Source organism: Petromyzon marinus, chromosome 6 (assembly GCF_048934315.1).
Source record: "Petromyzon marinus isolate PM22_M1 ecotype Great Lakes invasive population chromosome 6, UKy_Petmar_22M1.pri1.0, whole genome shotgun sequence".
Taxonomy (NCBI): Eukaryota; Metazoa; Chordata; class Hyperoartia; order Petromyzontiformes; family Petromyzontidae; genus Petromyzon; species Petromyzon marinus.
Genome location: NC_133672.1, coordinates 6,875,164 through 6,897,456, shown reverse-complemented (window position 1 = coordinate 6,897,456; position 22,293 = coordinate 6,875,164). Strand labels below are relative to the sequence as shown.

The 22,293-nt window shown below is 48.0% G+C and overlaps 1 protein-coding gene across 1 annotated transcript; it reads left to right on the top strand.

The window, feature by feature from the left end:
• Positions 1 to 1,122: 1,122 nt before the first annotated feature.
• On the top strand, positions 1,123 to 17,757 carry LOC116939743 (steroid 17-alpha-hydroxylase/17,20 lyase-like). Its single transcript, XM_076064733.1, has 8 exons — positions 1,123 to 1,893; positions 3,749 to 3,887; positions 6,135 to 6,379; positions 7,693 to 7,779; positions 9,994 to 10,191; positions 12,235 to 12,404; positions 13,165 to 13,268; positions 14,759 to 17,757. Exons 1-8 carry the CDS (start codon positions 1,435 to 1,437, stop codon positions 15,013 to 15,015), a joined length of 1,659 nt encoding a protein of 552 aa, XP_075920848.1. The 5' UTR covers positions 1,123 to 1,434; the 3' UTR covers positions 15,016 to 17,757.
• Positions 17,758 to 22,293: the final 4,536 nt, after the last annotated feature.

Sequence of the window (22,293 nt, the reverse complement as noted above, 5' to 3'; positions counted from 1 at the left end):
CTGTGGACAATATTGAGAGTTGCAACTGTTCTAATTTTGTTGCTTAATTACTGTTACAATTAATTCAGAGGGGACCATAGGCTCATTGACTTGTTATTTTATTTCCATGGGGCTTTTATTGTACCTCGATCACATTTACAGGACATGCGTGGCGCATGGCCTGTAAATGCAGCGCAGTGGAGCCAGCGAGGTTTGATGGTGATCACACAAACTTCGGCGAAACCCCCCAATCCGTGGGCGTCAAGGTCGCCATCTCCTTGCTCGCCAGTGTATGATGGCAGTACTTACTTACTCTTCTTCACTCCCTGTGGAGCATAAGGGCCGCAACAAGCCCACGCCATGCCGGACGGTCTTTCGTAGCTTTCTCTGTGATGGCAGTGCAGCAAGTGGATTCATGTCAACGTGTATGTAGAGTGAACGTAACTTCCCTCTCACGCAAGTGGCTTTTTCTCCGGAGACTGGTTTCCCCCCGCATGCGTAAACTCTTGTTCAGGGAGTTGGCCGTACACAATGCCGGATTAAGCTAGTGCGGGGCCTGTAGCATACGTTATAAAGGGGCCCTAAATCAAATAAAACACGTGAATATTAAAACACATTGATTGTTTACCTATACAGCCAGATAATACGAGAAATCTCTGACCTTAAACACCCAGCCGTTCAGAAAAGTTGAAGGCGGTATAGTACTATAGTAATAGAGCAAGTGCAGAATCACTGAACCGGAATTGATATCTTGAAAGCATTTAGCGCGGGGCCCTTGAAAGTGCTACTTTTGCTACTAAGATAATCCGGCACTGGCAATCACGGACCCCCACGTTTGGGCAATCTGGCCACGGGTTCTGTCTGGCTGCATTCCCGCTTTTCTGTGGTGTCCTGCGCCTCTGCGCGCGCGATGCAATTGTGCCCACTGCACGTTTCGACGCTGTTTTGCAATGCGATTTGAAATGACGCCTCGTATTATAATAACAATTCTAATATTATATTGCATATGTGACTTTATCTGTCTCCCCCGCCCCCGCCCCGCCCTCGCTCGCCACCCCACACTACATCTCTGTCCCTCGTCTGCCGCCCGCGTTCTTATCTCTCGACGCCAAGGTTGTCGCGCCCGCATAAAGGTTCAAGTGCGTGGGCCCAGAGACTCACGCGAGCTAATTCTTCACAGCGCGCGCGGAGACCACGGGAGGCCCAAGAGAACAGCGCAAATTAGCGGGGGGGAAGGAAACGTGTGGAGAGACGGTGACTCGAGAAGAGATGAGGCAAAGCGAAATATAGGACGATTTGCAACAGCGAGATAGGTGCAGAAGATCTCATATTAGCCTTCATCACATTTGACACAGATTTTGATATTTGGAGATAGGTTACAAAAAAAAAACCAAGATCCTAATTGACAGCACCGGCTCCATCAAGCACCGGTTCAGACTACAGCTCCCGCGAGCCATGCTTCCCATCCTCGACCTCATCACCATCTCCGTCCTCATCATCATCGTCGTCACGATCGTCGTCGTGGCGTCGTCGCTGGCGAGCAAATCTCCACGGGACGCGGCTTCCCCGAAGCCGACCCCGACGCTGCCCTCGCTGCCTTCGCTGCCCGTCCTGGGCAGCCTCCTGAGCCTGCGAGGCACGAGTCAGCCCCACGTCCACCTGGCTCAGCTGGGCCGCACGCACGGCGCCGTGGCACGGAGTCTTCCGCGCCCGGCGGAGCGCGGCGGCGACGGCGGCACTTCGAGGGGAGACTTCGAGGTCGGTGGCGGAGGCGAGGAGGGCGGAGCGGCGAGGAGTGGCGGCGCCCTGGCGCTGAAGCTGGGGGCCCGGCACGCGGTGCTTGTGACCAGCGCGCAGCACGCTCACCACGTGCTCATCAGGAAGGGTCGCGAATTCGGGGGCCGCGTGCACGCGGTGAGTCGCGCGGACCGCGCCGGCCACGGCTGTCGAACCACACAAAATCGATCGGCGGACAAAATTCCATCCTTCCCAAATCGGTCCCATCCGCGCATGCAAACTTACAATTTATTTCGTTGCACATCCCGTCATCTACACCGGCTTTAACCAATGCTGATCAACTGCCAGATCGGTATGGCGAGTACTCTTTCAGTTAGATATAGGTCCTAGTTCGATGCAAAACTATATAATGCTGTATTTTAGATTCTTGCATATCTAGTAGAGGGTCTATAAATATCTGGCAGTTCACCAGCATTGGTTTAAGCGAGGCTGACTTTTGATTCGACATTGAATGTTGAAACCGGTCCAATATTTTCTTGTATTGTATTAAAACAATTCTGTTGAAACGATGCACTCCCACAAGGCTGCGTGGTTGATGGGATGTGTATGGGAAGAAAGCATTTTGTCTGATTCTTTTTCTTATTACTGAAAAGATTATCAGAGAGCGATATGAATGGCCCCATGGGTTAAGGTGGGTGTGGAATTTCCCTGGCACTGCTGGGTTTTTTTTTCATCCCCACGCCTGCAAGTTCAGTCGTCGTAACAGGCGCCGAGTTGACGCTCCACAGGGCTGAGCGTTATTCGTGCTTGAATGGGAAAATACGTCTGCAACTGCAATTGCATTCTTTTACATTTATTTTCAATAACTTTATTGTTTATCCTGTTCGCAGCACGTTTTCGCGTGGGCTTCGTGTAAAATAAGTTTCCCTTTTGTTAGTTTTCATTTCCTTCCTACAATGAATGTCATGTTACTGCCGCCACAATCAACAGCGGTCTTGGGCTGTGGTTGTCCTTGTTAAAGAGCAGCTTAGCTCATTGAGCGTTGCCGGGATAAAATCAAGTCTGAGCCTGAATAGCGGACACTATAGGAATTGTGGCTGGCTGCGTGGTGGATTGAATATTGAAGCACGGCAATGGGTTCTTGATTCTGTCTATGCGTGGTGGGTTTTAATCTGGGTTCGCGGGTTTCCTTCGACAAGAAAACCTCCCTCTAGTTATTGGAATTCATGGCCAAACATGCCTTTGCAGCAGGACCCTTCGATACAAGAGATCTGAGACTCCGTGAGGTTTATAATAATGCATTATTATTTCAACATCACCTATTATGTGTTGAATTATATTCAGCTATGTATCATACCTGACCATGCTCGTCAGCGCAGGCTGGTGAATGTCTTTATATTTCATCCTCTTCCACTGGATATTTGACAATCGGCATGCTAAAGACGATGCCTATGCCGTATGGACGAACAGCAACATTTCTTAGGACGATGTTAAGTTTCGGGTTATAGTGGCAAACCTCCTCCCTGTTATGTGTGCTCTCTCTTGTGCGCACACTCTTCTGACAGGCTGCTTTTGATCTGAACTTGGCTACGATCTCTACTTGGGCCATGCCACGGCCCTCCGGTTTCATTCTCACTTTGCTGCAAAATGAGACGTCGACGACTGTTTTGACAATTTCACGGCAAGACAGGATAAGCGATGCTTAAGTCCAAAAGAGAACATGACGGGTGAATGTTTAAGATACGATTCAGCACTAAACCGCTGCTCTGGGAAGGACGTGTGTGCAGGATGGCTATGAGCCAATTGACGAGACAGGCATTAGCGTGTTCTCCACTAAAGAGAAGACCAAAAGGCAAGATGCTTGTATATTGTCAGGCTAGATCTTGGAAGTCGCCTGTCGACTGCGCAGCAACTGCGGGATCTGTTAGAGGAGAGAATGCCCTGGCAATGAGCTACAGCGGCATTCACAGCTTTTGGCCACGACAACGTCGTGATCTTGAACTGTCGTCGAATGCTGTAACGACGCGACCAGGTGACCACAGACATCCTGTCGAGGGGAGGCAAGGACATCGCATTCACGGACGTCGGCCCATCGTGGCGCTTCCACCGCAAGCTCGTGCTGGGCTCCCTCTACACGAAGACCGGCGGAATGGGCGCACTCGAGAAAATCGGTAACGTCACAGCCGACGTGCCCAATCGGTAACGTCACAACCGACGTGTCCAATCACAAGGTGGCCACGTGTGTATCTGACCGTCCGCACGTGCGACGACGATCGTCTCAGCCAATCAAATAGTATGGGCGAGACGATGCGTACATTGAAAATGTATTCTTGAACCAAACGGCGCTGTGCATCAAATACTCACAAAGATAACAGAACGTTCCCCCCGTTATATTTAAATTGTGAAACTGTCATGAAAGCCACATTTTCTTTCAAACCTCTGTGAAGGTGTGAGTGTTTGAAAATTTTCTATTTTTGGGTGCAACTGCATTGGCAGCGATACACTCTTTTATATATGTATAAATAATTCTAAAAACGTTCGTCAGTAACACTGCGGCACTGTAAGGAAAAATCTGTGCACAGTGCAATCAGCAACATATTGGGCAATGGGCCTTCTTCGTGACATTTCAGAGATCAGCCGCTGGAAGATGACAACTTCTTGCGAGGTCCTTAAATGACCTCTTGACCACACTGGGTGGGGTCACCTTCCCACGTGCCCTGCTACAGACGTCCTCTGTTTGTATCATGCCAATCCAACCAAACAGGTTTCACTCTTCAAAGTTAACGAGATTTCCTGCTCAAATGAGCATCGAGGTGGTGCTTATCGCCTAATTGCAATAAATAAGCAGAATGTATCGATCCATCCCATAACAGCTGATGAGACACTGAATGTCGAAACCAGTCCAGAGGGTTTTTTTATTATTATTAAACCAATGCTTCTGAAAAAATCACTCCGAGAAGGCCGTGTGGCTTATGGGAAGATTTTTTCAATATCTGATATTTCTTTTCAACGTAATAAAATGGCAAGATAATTATAAATTGAGGATTTGTTTTTACAGTCTGTAGGATGTAAATCATATTCTGGTGGAATAATTACATTAATAGGAGCACAACATGAAAAGGTTAGAGTAATTTTAAATGAACCGTGTCAGTCTTCTGTATTCATTACTTTCACCTCTTCAGTGTCGCTGAACTTCTTCTGCCATTTCGATTCGATGTTTATTTATCACACGAAATACGCCGTGGAACAGCTAGTTTCCGTGGCAATGGCCGGCATGCACGAACAACAACAGACCTATTGTTGCTAGGGTGGCGAGGTGCCCAGCCAGCAACCAGCCAGGAAACTTGAGGCTTATATTATTTTTAATAGCATGATGTGGAAGGGCAGATATGGGAAGGAGGCGAGCTCTATGCTCATTAATGTAGTTACTTGTATTCTCCAAAAGTGATATTAATGAGTATTTTTACTCAGACTCTTTCAGTGGGTAAGGTACATTGATCAAAGTTGTACAGGATTATTAGCCGAAGATCATTGGTAGTGGCGGCAGTTTCTGGACATTGTAGAGGGAGAATGTTTTAACAAGCGCAAACACAACAATTATTTCCAGGAAAGTTATGCCAATACTTACTGCGTGCTTAAAAAACAAATAAAAAACTGTCAAAAAATCCTCTCGCAGATGTATGTAAATAAACCGTATGTACAGCCTCACACACAATGGAGCTTAGTTATAGCATCCACAATTATGACAGAGGTAATCCTGCAGCATGACCTTAACACAAACAAAGCTAGAGAAGGTCATTGTGAGATAGTAAGATTGGTTCTGAGGACATTCAAAATGTGGATGCTGTGCAAGAGAAGGCCCTGAAAACAGTCTGAGTTCTCAATCTAGAAATGGTCAACAGGCAATAGGAGGGCCCTATAATGTGTTTGGGATTTTTTTGAATGGCTAAAGAATATCAGTAAAATACCGAGCTGATTTTGATTTAAGAATGTTGTAGCTTGAAGATCACCCAGTGTAGATCTCGTCATAACTTCAGCAAGGTTAAATTCGCTTTAAAATGCATCTCACAGTGACGCGTTATATAAGGGGCATCGAAGGTGAATCTCAGAGCTGAGTGGTAAAGAGGATCTAGTTTATTAAGGAGTGTTTGAAGCTGGGGGGTGGGGAAGTGAGCCCAGTTTTCCACCCTCATGAGGCCCTGTCAAGTCGAGCTCGGGCTGCTGTTCGCAGAATTTCTGTACCCCACCCCCTCCCCTTGCGTTTGGTGAGTTTGACTTTCCTCTGACCAAAAGTGACAGAATTATCTTCAAACAGGTTGATCTCTGATTGATTGAGACAACGACCAAGATCATTAACATATTGCCATGCATCTTGTGCGATGTATATCACACGGCTCCACCGAACGTCTTCCCCACAGTAATGGAGGAGGCGCTGGCGCTCATATCAGCATTGGGAGAGACGACATCCGACTCCACCAGCAGCGCCACGAGCGACCCGGAGCAGGAGCTGTCCCGCGCCTCCACCAACGTGATCATGCGCCTTGTGTTCGGCACGCGCTACTCCCGCGGGGACCCTGGTCTGCAAACCATGCTGGACTACAGCCGCGGCATTGTGGAGATCGTGGCCAAGGACGACCTTGTGGACATCTTCCCCTGGCTCAGGGTCAGTGTTGTCCTCGGCTTCACTGGGCCGCGGTACTCCGACCTTAACCCACACCACGAGTGTCAGCGTTAACCGTAATGCATGCATTAGTGTCAACATTAAACCCTAACAATAAAACTAACCCATGCATTGGCGTTAGCGAACCCTCGTGCGCTTTGTTAACATGAAACTCAAACAATAACCCAAATACGAGTGTTAGCATTAACCCTAACAATATCCCGTTACACGAGTGTTAATATTAATCCAAACCTATACATTAGTGTTAGCATTAAACAGAATACTAGCCCTAACACTAGCATGAACATTACATCTTAACCTTAACACCAGAATTATCATTAAACCCTGAGTCACTTGTCCACCTAAGTTACCCTCTTCATGGCTATCTCCAGGGTGTCAGATTGTGCTGTAACACGCGCTCGCACACGCACTGCCACTTAAGTTAAACACCACACCAGGGTGTTGAACTTAAGTGGCAGGGGGGCACAGTGGTTGCACCTTGCACCTCACAGCAAGAAAGTCCTGAGTTTCATACCCTGCTCAGGCACCTTTCTCTGTGGAATTTGTCTGCGTGAGCTTCCCCCGTGTTCTTAGATTGGCCAAATATTGCATTGCAAAATACTCAATTAGGATGACACATAGCAGTACCACCCTCTACTAGAAAACTTGGCAGGACCCTTCTGAAAAAGAGTCATACTTTCCTGGGTAAACACTTCTTTTGAGATGGCACTTGATTAAAGACACATTAACTTGACAACAGGCGGAGATCCCCACTGCAACAGCCCAGAGTCTCCCGCGCATCTCCCCCTTATATACCAACACGAGGCCACGCCCCCCTTCTCGATCATTCTCGCTGATTCTGGATGCTCCCTCTACCGGCAGACTCCACCGTCCTCTTCCGTCACCTGACCACGCCCCCTTCTCGAACATTCCCGTAGCTACCAGTCCCTTCGCATTCACAACTGACTCCCCTGTCATTACTCTTTGGTTCTATTCGGTAAAGTCACGTAGGTAAAAAATAAAACAACAAAAATCACGACGTTTCGGCCACAACACGTGGCCTTCATCAGGTGAAGGGATTGGACTGTCCAGAGGACAGCGTTGGAGTGAAGACAGCCAAGCCCAGGTCGCGTCCTTTAATGTCATTACCTCCCGTGGCCACTAGTGCATTTGTACTGAAAGCTGACCTCCGTGGCATTACCTCCTGTGGCCACTAGTCCACTCACACCACATGCAGGCTCTACTGTCATTACAAAAGTAATAACAATAATAATGAATCTCCGGAACATTTCTCCCTTCCGTCGTGTCCTGCTCAGGTGTTCCCGAGCATGTCGCTAAGGAAGCTGCGCGCATGCGTGCGTGCGCGCGACAAACTCCTTGAGAAGCAGCTTCAAGAACACAGGGTGAGCAAGCATCTACACATTGTCTTTAACCTCATCATCATTTGGCGTGGTGACCATGTTCAGCAGTAGAGCATAATGCTGCGGGTGTAAACTACTCAAGGCAGTGACCGCAGTTACAGGTCATTGCAAGATGGGAATGTGAAAACTAACAATAACAAAACATTATTACAGCAAAGTTCACACCGAAACTTACTGAAAACAGGATAAACAATAACTTAAATCAAATAAAAAAAAACATCCTGTCAGGCATATGGAAATAAACTGCAGACATACCGTACCTTATTTGTAGCATTTACGACTTTGCCAGAGGTAATCCTGCAGCATGGCCTTAAAAATGTAAAAGACGGTCATTTTAAGCTTGGTTATGAGAAACATTTAAAAATTTGGAACCAGTCTGAGTTCTCAATCTAGGAATGGTCAACAGGCACTCAGAGGTCTAAGGGTGTTTTTTTTAATGGATGTAGCATATCAGTTCAATACTGAGCTGATTTGGATTTAAGAACTTTGCAGATGAAGGTCGCCCAGTGCACATTTCTTCGTAACGTCGGCAAGGTTAGATTAGCTTCATAATGAAGCCCGCAGTGATGGGTTCCCAATGACGAAGATGATTTAGTTTATCAAGGAGTGTTTGAAGATGATGTGTAGGCGACATTGCAGCAGTCAGAGTTTTGGATGGTAGCTTCAACAATTGGAAGGCGGGTCCTGAGAGGAAGGCAGTGCCTATTTATTTACGATTTGTCGATGTACTAAGCATCAATTATTACGCGCCGTCTATTTCAATGTCGACGTTAAACATCCCGTGATGTAATTCGAAAGAGGAAGCTGTTGAGTAATGGTACAAATTTTTGCCGAATTGAAAAAAAATTGCCCGCGAATGACTCAATTTGAAAATGCGAAGCAACATCAGTCCCTACTGGCAGACAATATCCGTCTGTGAAACATAGCCCTTCGTTCTAAAAATGGCACGAATGCCAAATTACGTATCCAATTATAACATTCTTATAATCTTTGACCCCATTATTTTTATTTTGTGTGCATGCCGATGTGAGAGTGGGCAAGACTGGTGGAGGACAGGGCTGCCAGCTCCCAGGAATGTTGCAACTCAGTACGTTCTCCCTCTGACAGAGCCTCACGCTTCAGTTCAGAAAGGTTGTTCCAGAGGGGATGTATATTTACCTTGTTATCAGCAACAGCATCAGCATCGGTCAGAATCGTGGATTCATATGCATTGCTTCAAATGTTGCCCTCCTGGCACGGAGGTCCATGATCGACGTTCAATGAGTGTCGAGAACGTTCGATGTGGATTTTCCCCGCAGCCTCCGATAAGCCACGGTTGGCTACGTGCGGTGCGAAAGAAGTCCAACAAACGTACGCACGCGCATCCACGTAACAGAGTGGCGAGCCATGAGACGGTCATCACCCTTTTTTCCCGGTGTCACGGACTTAATCGTGCGATGTGGGAGCTTTCTTTGCCAGTATCAAAATATAACAATAGGTTTTACCCTTTTTGGCAATAAAACAGTTGTGTTAAGATGATGTAGCTGCTCACCCCGAGCTATAGATGCCCTGATAGTGGCATTGTCTTTGTGCTGTTCGCCTTTTGGTGCTCTCTGGTCTAACACTTTGAGACTAGGCTCAAAAGAAAGCTGTCTCTGGTGTGAACCAATCAGTTTAAAAGACAATGCCATCATATTATCAGAGCACGTTTTTTGTTTGCATGTTGACCAAAAGTGCGTGTGGTTAATGCAGGCGGGATTCCTTGAAAAAGGATGCTGTTTGGTCTTTATACATCAACACTTTGAACACGTAGGCTTTCGCGACCAATATCATTCATAATGCAGTTTTTTGGGGTTAGATCGAGTAAATATATAAATGTGAAACGTCGTACTCAGTTTGTAAATTACTTGACAACTCTTACTAGTTTGCTATGTCGACACATATATATTTACGCGATCTACCGCCCCCCCCCCCAAAAAAAAAACCTCCCTGTATTATGAATCTTACCACCTGTTTTAAGGGCATAAGACCTATTGTTATATTTTATCGTGTGGATTTTGGCGTTTGTTGCGCTTAACTCTCCCCTCCATCCCCCCCTGTATCGACGTCTCGCTCTCTCTCTGCTTCGCTCCCACCGGCCCCCCACTCCTCCACCGCCCCCCACTCCTCCACCGCCCCCCACTCCTCCACCACCCCCCCACTCCTCCACCGCCCCAGGCCACTTTCCAGGAGGGCGTCACGCGCGATCTGCTAGACCGTCTGCTGGAGGCGGCACGCGTCTCCCCGCGGCCGCCGGGCGTGGAGCTCACCGACGACCACCTCCTCATGATCGCCGGGGACATCTTCGGAGCAGGGGTCGAGACGAGCACGACGGTGATGAAGTGGATCCTCGTCTTCATGGTGCACCACCCCGAGGTGCGGCGAGCCACCCCCCCTCCCCCGAGGGTCAGGCAGCAGTGCCGCCCGTTCACCACGTGTGTTTGTGTGTTGTCGTGCATGTGGTGCGTGTTGCGGGGAGCGGTGGTGCAGCAGTTAGCGCTGCGCTTCAACCCGGCGACCCGGGTTCGATTCCCGCTCACGGGCAACACCACCGGTGACAATTGTCTGAACCGGTCCTGGGCCTCCCCTAGGTCTACTCGGCCTCAAATGAGTACCTGGTGCTGTGTAGTAAACATCGACACTGGGGGAGACAAAGGCGGTCGGGCGTGGTGATGGCCACCCATTGCATGTGTGCCGTGCCGGCCTTCAAAGGTGCTACTACTCGCTAACAGCACTTGCCCCAAAAAAGACTATACCAGGAGACCTTTGTCTTATGTACAAAATCACTGACGAATATCTGACTCGGTCCTGGGCTTCCCCTAGGTCGAGCCAGCCTTAAATGAGTGCCTGGTTCGCTGGGTAATAATAATTATCAACACAAAGAAGCACTTGCACCTACAGTCTTTAAAGCTAAACGGGGGATCTTTGTCTTTGTTGTGTGTGCGTGTATGTGTTTGCGCTTTTGCCTGTGAGTGTGTGTGTATGTGTTTGTGCGTTTTCATGCATGCATCCATGCGTTGGAATAGTGGGTGCAGCTGGCGACCTGAGTTCTATTCCTGCTCAGAGGCCGACATGGGTGATGAATATCTGAAGTGTAAATAATATATATAAAAAACACTTTTTTTAAACACGCTTTTATGAAATTTAGTAAAAAGTTATAAATATTTTTTCTGTTCAAGTACTTTGCATTATATATGTTTAATATACTGTTGTTGTAACTGAATACAAATAAAAGCGTGGGGCATAACGCAAGGGACCGTGGGAAATTACAGCCAACGTTAGTTGACCGTGGGAAATTAGACCCAAACCGAAACATAACATATAAAAAAGAATGTTTAAAAATATATACCTTTTATTTTTGTATTATAGAATATAGTATTGTCATCAGTATGACATAAGTGTAGTGGGTTTGTATGGAGACGGAGTCTTCGTGGGAGGCAACACGTTTATTATATAATGTAACAGCAACACAACACTAGGTCCCTAACACGAAGGGGTAATGGCCCCTTCCACCCACAACCTAGGGAGGTTACAGCCTCCGAGCTAACGTGCCCTAGCCACTGGGGCTAACTGCTCCTGTAGCCCTAGCGGGACCTAGGGGAGGCTGACTCGACCCAGCCAAGGAACGAGTCACGACCCTGGCCCATCCAGACCCGGCCCTTAGAAGGACGTCGGGTTGAGGGATCCTCAGGGTCCTAGCCTATTGACCACTGGCCTCACTGAGCCCCGGCCCTCAGAAAGACGTCGGGGCTTGGGGTCCAGGGTCCTATCTTCAGGTGGCTTCTGGAACTTCGGTTTGAGGCGAACGGCCTCAGCCGCTCTGTGGTCTGGCTTTTATGGGGCTCCCAGGGTCACCCCGCCCCTGGACACGCCCACCATCTGGAACCTTCTCGAGGGACCTGGATTGTTGTGCAATCCCTCTCAGTCTCCCACCCGGGGTCCTGGGGTGTCCCCCTCCGGTTCCCAACCGTCCCCGCCCCCCCCACCGGGATACCTGACCCCCGAGTCCTGCTGGTCACAGGTCGGACTCGCTATTGCCCCCTGTTGGGCCCTGACTGGAAGTACCAGCTCAACCAAAGTGGTGGCGGCGTATTACGCCCAACAATTACCCACCACATAAGTATACCAAGTTTGCAGTCGATACCACATTGGGAAGTGGGTTAAAATTGAGTTACAAGATTTGAGGATACAACAACAACAACAACGACAACAACAACAACAGAGTGAGTTAAATAAAAGCGCATAATAATAATAATAAAAAACATCAGCACTGGGCAGACAAAGGCGGCCGGACAACGGTGCTGGCCACACCACTGCCTTCGTGTACGGCGTCGTCCTTCATGGGCTCTTGCCAACGGCACTTGCCCCGACAGTCTTGTCAAGGCTACACCGGAGTATCCTTAATCTTTGCACTCGCAGATTCAGGGCCGCATTCACGCCGAGCTGGACGAGGTGATTGGACGCGAGAGGCCCCCCTGCGCCGGCGACCGTGGTAAACTCCCCTTCATGGAGGCGACGATCAACGAGGTGCTACGAATCAGACCGGTCGCTGCCATCCTCATCCCGCACGTGGCCATGTGCGACACCACGTGAGTGGCTGCGGCGGTTGCAGCACCGGCAGCATCAGGATCAGGAGGATTAGTGAATTCACGTTTATGGCAGGGCAGGGGGGGGGGGAAACGATGTTTGTATTCGGACGCTATTGCTTAAAAGCTTCGGCAACTCGAAGCGCTTATGTCACATCCACGTCTCAAACATTCCAAGGGGGAACCCACAGTAGCGGATGTCTCTACTTGAGGCAAGGTGATTTCAGCACAGGCTCGCCAGTTGGAATTAGTCTGCAAGTAAGGGGCGATGTTCGGCACGTGTGAAAAAGATGTTCCATCCCGAGGGAAATAACAGGTGAAATATTCTAACAATTAAATATAGTTCCCACCTGTTTAATAAAAATCTACATGTTGTGACTTTCTGAACAGCCTCGGAAAGTCACGACAAAAGTTGTAATCTGCTTCAATAATACTGCTGAGAAACATCGATCTCGAAGGCCTCCTGTGGCCTCAAGGGAAAACATGTTCTATAATGTATTACTCTATTTTACAAAATTAATATTTGGCAGTAAAATGTGCTTATGAATGTACCTGTGGAATAGTTTAAACGTCACCAAATCTCATCAGCAAGGTGGGTGTGGTCCTAAAACCGGTGCCATTGAGTGACAAAATAACGAAAAGAGATTTTCAGCGGGTTTGATATTCCATGAACTGCAACAGGAGGTTGTCTTTCATATAGATGTTACCGGGCTTCGCCTTACTCGAGACTCATCAAGCCTGCTTGTTGTCGTTGCTTTTCAAGGATCGGCGAGTTTCCTGTGAAGAAGGGCACTGAGGTCATCGTCAACCTGTGGGCTGTCCACCACGACGAGAGCCTGTGGAAGAAACCCGACGAGTTCAATCCCGGTACAGAAAATCCATTGCCATTTTCCCCCTGCCCCATGTGCTGTGTTAAAGCTGGCACCCTCTTGACATTGTATTTCTGATTCTACACATATATATATTCCAATGCGCAACCGAGCCATGCCAAGCGAACTTGGCTCAGGAGGCCGCAGTAATATTTCCCACTGGCGTCACCCTATATTCAGTGGTCGTGAGGCCAGTTTATCAGGTTGTTATTCAGTGGACTATAACATTCACCGCGAGTGTCCTCTGCTGGCTTGGGTCAGATGTACCAGTGGAAAGGAGGTATTGTTTGCCTAGGCAGGTCTCAACTAGGAATGCCCTTGGACTATTTAGCTCGCAATATGTATGTTTAACCATTGTACAAGATACAGAAATATCTACACGCTCATAAATGCATTCACACTTTTTCCACATGTAGTACACATTAATACATGCTGACCAACACACAACAGCTGACAGCTCACGAAGTGGCGGTGACATCGCCTCGGCGTTGTGCCAGGCTATGTGCGCTTTGAGGCTACTCATGAAGTCCCAAAGGCGGTCGCTGCTGGCAGGAGATCACGGGATAGACCCAGGCTGAGATGACTGGCAGATGCACCACCATTGCTCCAGCCTGTGCCAACTCGCTGGATTTTAATCGCCTGGCTCGTTGTCGTGAGCGTCGCTCCTCGAACCTCGATTGTTGTAGGGCAATTGCCTCCATACGAATGAATACACGCACATGCTGACAGTTGTCTATACAGAAAACGTTGCAATGAGTAGGCATGATTTCCTCAGGAGGGCCCTGCGTGATGTGATTGCCGTTTTATAATTGAGTATGTGAGTGGGAAAGCATTACAGTACTCGAAGAAAAAAACCCATGCATGTAAGGGGATACCCAACCAGAGGTCAGGAAACTACTTTCTCTACTGCTTTCTAAAGTACGTCGATGTATCAGGCTAATCGGAGGTGCGATCCATCAATCCCAACTCCAGCGCTGGCAGATTCTTGGCAACTTTATCCAACTCTTTAGGATGATTGGTCACCTCAATGCAATTGTGTGCTTTTAGCTATGAGAGGAAATTGGAGAACTCGGAGTAAACCGATGCAGAACAGGGGAAGAACATACAAACTCCACACAAAAAGGCAGCCGATATAGGATTCGAGCCCAGGCCCTTGTAGGTATGTATGTTGAACTTATTTTGCACCGTATGTAGCCAACAAGCTAAACACAAAAGCATTTCTAAATAAATTACTTTTCAATCTAGATTTAAAAGTGGATAGCTCCAGTGGCATCCCAATAACGGAAGGCGGAGCGTTCCAGACGGCCGCAGAAGCGCATCTGAAAGGGCGCGATGCGGTAACCGTCTTTGTTCCATGGTTGGCTACGTACGGTGCGAAAGAAGTTCAACATGCATACCTGATCAGTGTGCCACCCTGCCACCTACTTGCACACCATTTCCACGGAAGCCTTAATGGGCGCTCGCTAACTCTGCACCCCACTCGTGCAGGCCGCTTCCTGTCGCCGTGCGGTCGCCAGCGCCGTTCGATGGGACCGAACGAGGGCTTCTTCCCATTCGGCGCTGGCCCACGCGTCTGCTTGGGAGAGGCGCTCGCAAAGCTGCAGCTCTTCCTCTTCACGGCGTCCATCCTGCAACGCTTCTCAGCAGGACCGATCCCGGGAAAGGCCCTGCCGGACCTAGAGGGGATTTACGGGGTCGTCTTGAGGCCCAGGGATTTCCACGTGGCCCTGACGCCACGGGTGTGAAACGCCGCGCAGGCACTGCTGCTGCTAGGCCGCCTCTAAAAGTCTCTTCCGCGCTCTCTGCGTGCCCCCTGGATTTAATAAAAAAAAATGTACGTGTGAGAAGTTCAGTGTAAATACGATTATGTGGGAAGTCGACGATTCTTGTCCAATGCTGGCCCCTGTCAAAGACCGTGGAATTTCCACCGTTGGTTCAGGGCCACCAACGGAAATGGTTACCTTGCCTTGTTCCATTCCCAATGTTTTGTTCGTAACCGCATGCATACATGCCCTGTGTGCAGGTGTCATGCGTGTGTGTGTGTGTATATTTGTATTCATGTGTGTATTCGCAACATACAGTCAATATTCGTGCGCCGTAATCCGGTGTTCCTGTAATTCCGCTAAACCTTGTGCCGAGCGGGGATTTACAGAATAATGAAATCAACGTAGCACGGGGGTCGTCTCGTGTATGGTAGTCGTCATAATCAAGGGATCAGCTCGGGTGCAGGTGGATTGTTAGATTTATATTGCGGGACCATGGGAGAGACCTTCACGCAGCAGCAGATTCTTCTTTCGTACGGTGGTTGAAAAAAGCTACGGGCTACATTTGCAGCTATACGTTTTGTAAGCCATGCCACGACATTCGAAGGTAGCTTGAGTGCAGTCCGCCTGTTACACCAGAACACGGCATGTATCGGGCAGGCAGCAGCGGTGACTGGTTGATGATCTCATTTATTAAAACATTTAAAAACAAATTTGACTGTTCAAAAAAAAATACGTAGGAGGCAACATCTCGAAAACAGCGTATGTAAAGAGCGCTTATTAGAAGCTGAAATGGCACCAAAATAATGATGGAATAGAGAGGCGAGCGAGAGCAGGTTGAACCGCTTTTCAGAAGTTCACTTGATGATATGCAGAATACCGATGTGCCTATAAAAGAACGTTTTTAATCAGTGCATATTACCTGCTATGATGTATGGCTCACATAAACATTGTCACGAATGCATTTTTTAAAATGCACAAAGAATGGAGAGACGCATACTTGGAGTCACACGGAGAGACGGGAGTTCAGCAGAAACGATGAAAAATAAGAACCGTGGGGGCCAGGTCAAGGGACGCAGTGAGAGGATGTCCACCGAAATGGGTCAACATCAGCTCGTTGGATAATTATTACATCGCATCACAAGTCAACTATCGCGTTAACAGACTCGGCAAGTAAGCGCTAGTCCTGTATTTACAATCCAGCCCATGCGAATAATCTGTCATTCATGTTTAAGGCGCACACACGTGCTTAGTCATATTCTATGAATACGTAACGTCAGTGCAGCGGATCTTGTAAATGAAACGAAGTCGCTGGGTCCTCGTTAACATGTGAATTCGCTCTATCCTCTTGCGCACGGGTAAAACTCAAGTGGGAAAACGTGTGGCACGGCTTGTAGCGCTATATCGGGAGGGGGGAGCTGCAGGGACATGCTTCTAAGGCGGTGGCGTCATCTCATCACGGTCGAGCTCCGATTAGCACGGTTGGCTACGTACGGTGCAGAATAATTTCAACACACGTACAAGGAAGCGGAAAGAGAAGCGGCAACAACTTTGGTTTTAGTAATTGAGCTGTAGCGTCGCTCTTTAAAGAAAAAAAATGTTAAAGACTAATGTTAATTATGGCTGTTTGGATTTAGACTTAATATCCAATAAGATGCAGCAGTTGCAGAAGCATCTTCTTGATGCGATATTTCTGTTCGGATGTAAGGCCTTAATGATTCACGTACCGTGTTCTATTTCCTGAGACCCAGGTTTAATCTCTTGTCACAAAAATGCACAGAAGTTGAAATGGTATTAGAAGCTGTTTCAGACCTTCCCAAATGTGACGTGACAAGGACACACCTCCCCTTTGAAATGATGACCTTAATATGTTCTCACTCACAGCATGTGTCTTACAGTCTATACGTTCAAATGCGTGATCTGGTGCTTTCTGTATGTGTCATAAAAAACACACAAAGTGTCTCCCTGACACGTGTCAATTACTTATACACCTGAGGGTCAAAGTGAATACGTATATGGGACTTTTGTTTTAAATATTAAGCAGGCGAAAATAGTGATCGACCCGTGTCACCATATTGATAACATAAAACATACTACACTACAGCAGAGCAAAAACAACGTCCGTTTTACAGGGGGGAAATATTGAAAACATTTCAGAAAAATATATGAATAAACTACAATGTACAATTGTTGGCCCAGACAAATTACTTTTAACAGTCATTTATGATGGATGGATGGATGATAACCCATTCTCTAAAGTGTGAGGATGTGTCATATGCAGGAGACTCATCACTTTCCAGGGGCGTTTTCGCAAAGTGATGGCTTAAGGCCCTGCTGCTCTTCGTACGAGCAAGGGATACGTGTTCATCTAATGACACTGTGATCTGATAATCGTATGATTTTACATCTTTAATTGGCGATTAAATTAGCACCGCATTTTGCAACTCTACGTTTAGACCACACAGCGTTATATCTGTTGCAATCAGTAAAAGGTTTCAATATTATATTTTCTCGTGTGTTTCATTTTTGTAAGCATTAGCTAAGCAGCTGTAGCAGTATATAAATACGTTTCGTCCATGCTTGCATTTCAGTAGAAGCTTGTCCGAGAACTGGAAACATGCAATGGAAATCTTGCTTCGTATCCCAAGGTTTTTGCTAAATAATGATTATGATGTGTGCCCTAATATATGAAGATTCACTCATATAAACATGTTGTACTTTTAATATTTGCGTGTGTTCCAATGAGACGTTTTCTCACTCGTAAATGTACGTTGAACTTCTTTCGCACGGTACGTAGCCAACCGTGCTAATCATGTGCTGCACAATTTACACATTTTACATGCTATGTTGTTTACCCGTAGTTATTCCACACTTGAAACTGCTTCTCCGAGTCTTGGGCATGAACTGAGAACCCTTAAAACCTTAAAGTAAATAAGCAGACAATATGCCTCCTCATATTTGTCCTTCCTTTCATATTTTTACATTGCCTATTAGCGAAACGGCTTTCTGGGAATAGCATTATATATTTTTACAGCATTGCTTTAGTACATGGCAAACTGTGGACAATGTTCGGCATGCTAATCATCTGAAGTGTGCCCCCTTAATAATGGAGAGGTACGAGGACATGGCGGGCAATCATGCCAGCAGAGTTTAAGGGAAGTGTTGTGCCCTCCGTGATAGACCGAGTTCAGAAACAAGCCTCCCCTGCTGAGATGAACATCCTCACGTGATCAGCGTTGCGGGCCTTGCGAGCCCCCCCCCTCGCCCTCGTTCCGCCCCTCCCTCGCGGTTCGGCGCTGTGTGTTGCGGGACGGTGTGGGGGGTGACAGGTGAGGGGAGAGGAGCCCCGACAGAGTGACAGGTGAGGGGGGAGGAGCCCCGACAGAGTGACAGGTGAGGGGGGAGGAGCCCTGGCAGAGTGACAGGTGAGAGGGGAGGAGCTCCGGCAGAGTGACAGGTGAGGGGGGAGGAGCCCCGGCAGAGTGACAGGTGAGGGGGGAGGAGCTCCGGCAGAGTGACAGGTGAGGGGGGAGGAGCCCCGGCAGAGTGACAGGTGAGTGGGGAGGAGCCCCGGCAGAGTGACAGGTGAGGGGGGAGGAGCCCCGGCAGAGTGACAAGGAGGAGAGAGACCGGGATAGAGAAATAGAGCCATCGGACAGCGTGACAGTAGAGGTGTTTTCTGGTCGATGACTTGGTGCACCGGATTCGATGGAGAAGCTCTGCGACAGCAGCCAGCATGGCCACGTTTTCTCAACTCTTTCAGTTGGTGGGCTAAACGATAAAATGGTCACCTTTTTTTCGCTGGTAAGCTCTGGATAACGCCGAGAGATTTTGGACGTGCAATGCACCCATTGTGCGTGTTGTTAAATGTATTGTATCCACCCTGCATTCATCTTTATAGCCCGGCGGTGGTGCCGCATGCCAGCACTGTGGAGGGGAGGTACTGGTGGATCACACAATTGTTGTGAATCTCCCCTCCATTACAATTTAGAGGTGCCACGTCCTGGCTCACCAGCAGAAGGCAGCAGAGCAAGTGGACTAACCTCCAGCTGTTTCCATATATATGGAGACAGTTTTGCCCCCACCCCTCACTTGTGTGGGTTTTCCCTGGGAACTTGGTTTCCTTCCACATCTATTAGGGTAGATGTGGAAGTATGCTCGTGTGTCGAACTTCTTTTGCACCGCACGTAGTCAACCGCGCCAATTGAAGGTGTGCGAAACACTGATCACTTGGCTGAAGACTTAAAATAAACCCCCCGCTGCAGGACCCTCTTGAAGAAGAGTCATAGGACTCGGAGTGACTTTCCTGGATCAATCAGCAATTATTACCACTTTTGTAATCGGCTTTCTGATAATTTACAAACGTGATAACAGCTGTCTTTACAGCATTTTCAAGATTCGTCTGCCACTTGAGACAGTGTATGAATGAATTCCGATTGGTCAAGAACCCATTTGCTCCGATCCTACAGCTCGTGCTCTATGCTAAGATGCCTACACAACGAGTTTCAAACGCACGTGCGATACATTGTTTCGTTCGGCCCGATAGGTGACACGCCGCAGTGATGGTCGTTCACCAATTGCAATACGATCCTCTCCGAGGATTCGACGCCTTCTTGTGGTGGAGAGGTTTGCGTGTTCCGATGATCCCGAGAGCGAAGCCTTCGGGGATGCCTCGCGCTCCTGGCGGGGTCACCCTTTTGCCGGCTTAAGTCAAAGGGAAGGCTCCAGACTAAAAGCGGCCCGAGAAGTCGTCGAGGGCGGAACAGGCGGAGGCTGTCGGGGTCACGACGGCTGTGACGGCGGACCAAGGCTGCAGCGGGGGGAAAGTGGCTCCAGTCGCGGCTCGCAGATTGTTCACCATCCGAGAGTAACCACAGGATTAATGAATTTTCTATTTTAAAGATGTTCCCCATCATCTGGAAGAACGTGTTGTTGCCTTCCAGAAGATGTAATAGCAGGCACTGTGTCAAACAGTACATTGTGCTGTTTTCCACAAGAATTATCCTCATCTACAAAAGGTGAATCACTACACCTGAATTACCCTCGTGTTTGGCTATTTACAGTTGGAGCCTTTTAGAGATGGTCCTATCGGGCATGAAACATCAGTCAACCCATATTAGTGGTCCACTTCTGTGGAACACGAGTACTGCATGAGGTTTGCTAAAATTTTAATATTTTATTGTGTATCACAGTGATGGTGAATTTCCTCCGGAAGCAAAGCTGGATCAAACTTAACAAAATGTCAAAAGTGTCCATATGTGCATTGGTCGTCTTATACCAGAAATAGCAATTCCACATTCCCGTGGCGGTGACTAGGTATATCCCAAACGTACATCCCGTCTAACTCGCTGAAGCGAAAAAAAATCTTATGATTCAACGCAATCCGAAAAAAAATTCAACAGATGAGAACATCGACAGAGGCACACAGTACCAGCATGTGACCATGCAGCAGGACTGCATGCGTGCCCTTCCTGTGCTACATCCGCGAGTGACAGACAGGAGCGAGCGCCGCTTTGTGAAATGAATCTTGAGGCCAGGCCTGCGTGACCGCCGCCAGTAGGAGGCTTGCGCGAGACCCCGCTACGCCCGTGAGTGGCGTGCAGTGGTGGTGCAGGCGCAGGGCTATTTGTAAACCACGTCAAGTGCTGCCGTCGACAGACCCGCGTACCCTGTTTATTAAACAGAGTGGGAAAGACGTCTGTGTTCCTTATCCAATGCACAAATTATCTGCAGTATATACCGAATAAGGCGTGCATCCCAATTGCAAAAGGCAGCGTCTCAAACGGCTTTTGCCCGGTTGAATGGAATCGCAGTAATGGATGTGCACGTTGTGTTCAGATTTGTGTCATATGCATGCAAATACGTACTGAATGTATACCTGTGACATTTTCATCAGGTGAGGGCCCAATGTGGTCGCAAGTCTGTTCCGCAGATGAATAACAACCGTAATTTATCCAGGAAAACCTCACGGAGTCTCAAAATGTATGTCGGCCGTTGGCATTGGAATGCATGATGGTGAAAAAACACGGTGAAGGTGCCGACCTGGAATTGCTCATTCCACTGCTGGTGGAAGGGCCTCCATAAGGAGAGACATTGGCCATACTTGTCCACAGTGACCAGAAGAAACTGGAGTGTCTAGACAAAGGACAAACCCTCGGAGTTTGGCTCAGAGCTCGTGGTGGAAATTCTACAATACCATAGCAGAGGCCAGGTTGTCCATAGAGTAACTTTATTGACTTGCCACAGCGCAATGTCTATTTGATCAGACTCAGATTGAGGGTCATTCGAGTCTACCTCCGGGCAGCAACTTTACTTGCGGCATTGCGAGTGTCAGAAAGGTAAACTATTGAACTATATTAATTTTTATCAGGTTAAGGCCCACTGAGATATATAGCTCTTTTTCAGAAGCGACCTGGCCACAGATGACTGTTCATCGAAGTGCCTCATCATGTGGGCATTTATGGCAGCCAAATACTCTTAAACGCATGTTTCTAAATGTGGAGGGAGAAACCAGAGGACCCGGGAAAAAATCCATGCGACCACGTGGAGAACACGCAAACTCCTTGCATACCAGGCGAGGTAGTAAGATCTCGCCACCGTGGCGCCAAAAGATGCGCTGTCTGCTTGACAGTGAACGATAAAGATCACGTAATGCGATTTGAAAAAGAGTAGGCCATGTCTGCCGGCGTCACGGTTTAAAGCAGGGGTGGGTAACGTCCGGCCCGCGGGCCGTATAAGGCCCACGAAATCATTTGGTCTGGCCCTGCCAAGGCAACCGCAGGCGGGACTCGAAATTCAATAAATCTAGGAGCAAACCTGGAAAAGCAGTTGCGAGTAGCAACATCATCAATACCAGCTAACATCATCACACGCCTCACCGAAGAGAAGCAGTTCCAGCCATCACATGAGGGGTGAGTTAATGAAATGTTTGACCAATATAACAGGCTAATTTTTAAGTTGATAATTTTGTATGGCCCGCGAATGATGTTGTAAATATCCAAATGGCCCTTGGCAGAAAAAAATATTCCCCACCCCTGGTTTAAACGAAATAAAATACCCGAAAATTATTTAATCTTATGAAATCACATTATAACATCACCTCCTGCCGGTGGACTACTGGTGAGAGCCTTACGCTATAAGCAAAACCTGAAGACCAAATGTTCAAAACACATTCCTGCGGAGGGAGCTGGTAGGAACGTTGGGTTGCTCGGTCAATGGCGTGAGTTAACGGCGGCGTGGTGTATTCCGCAAATATGTCCG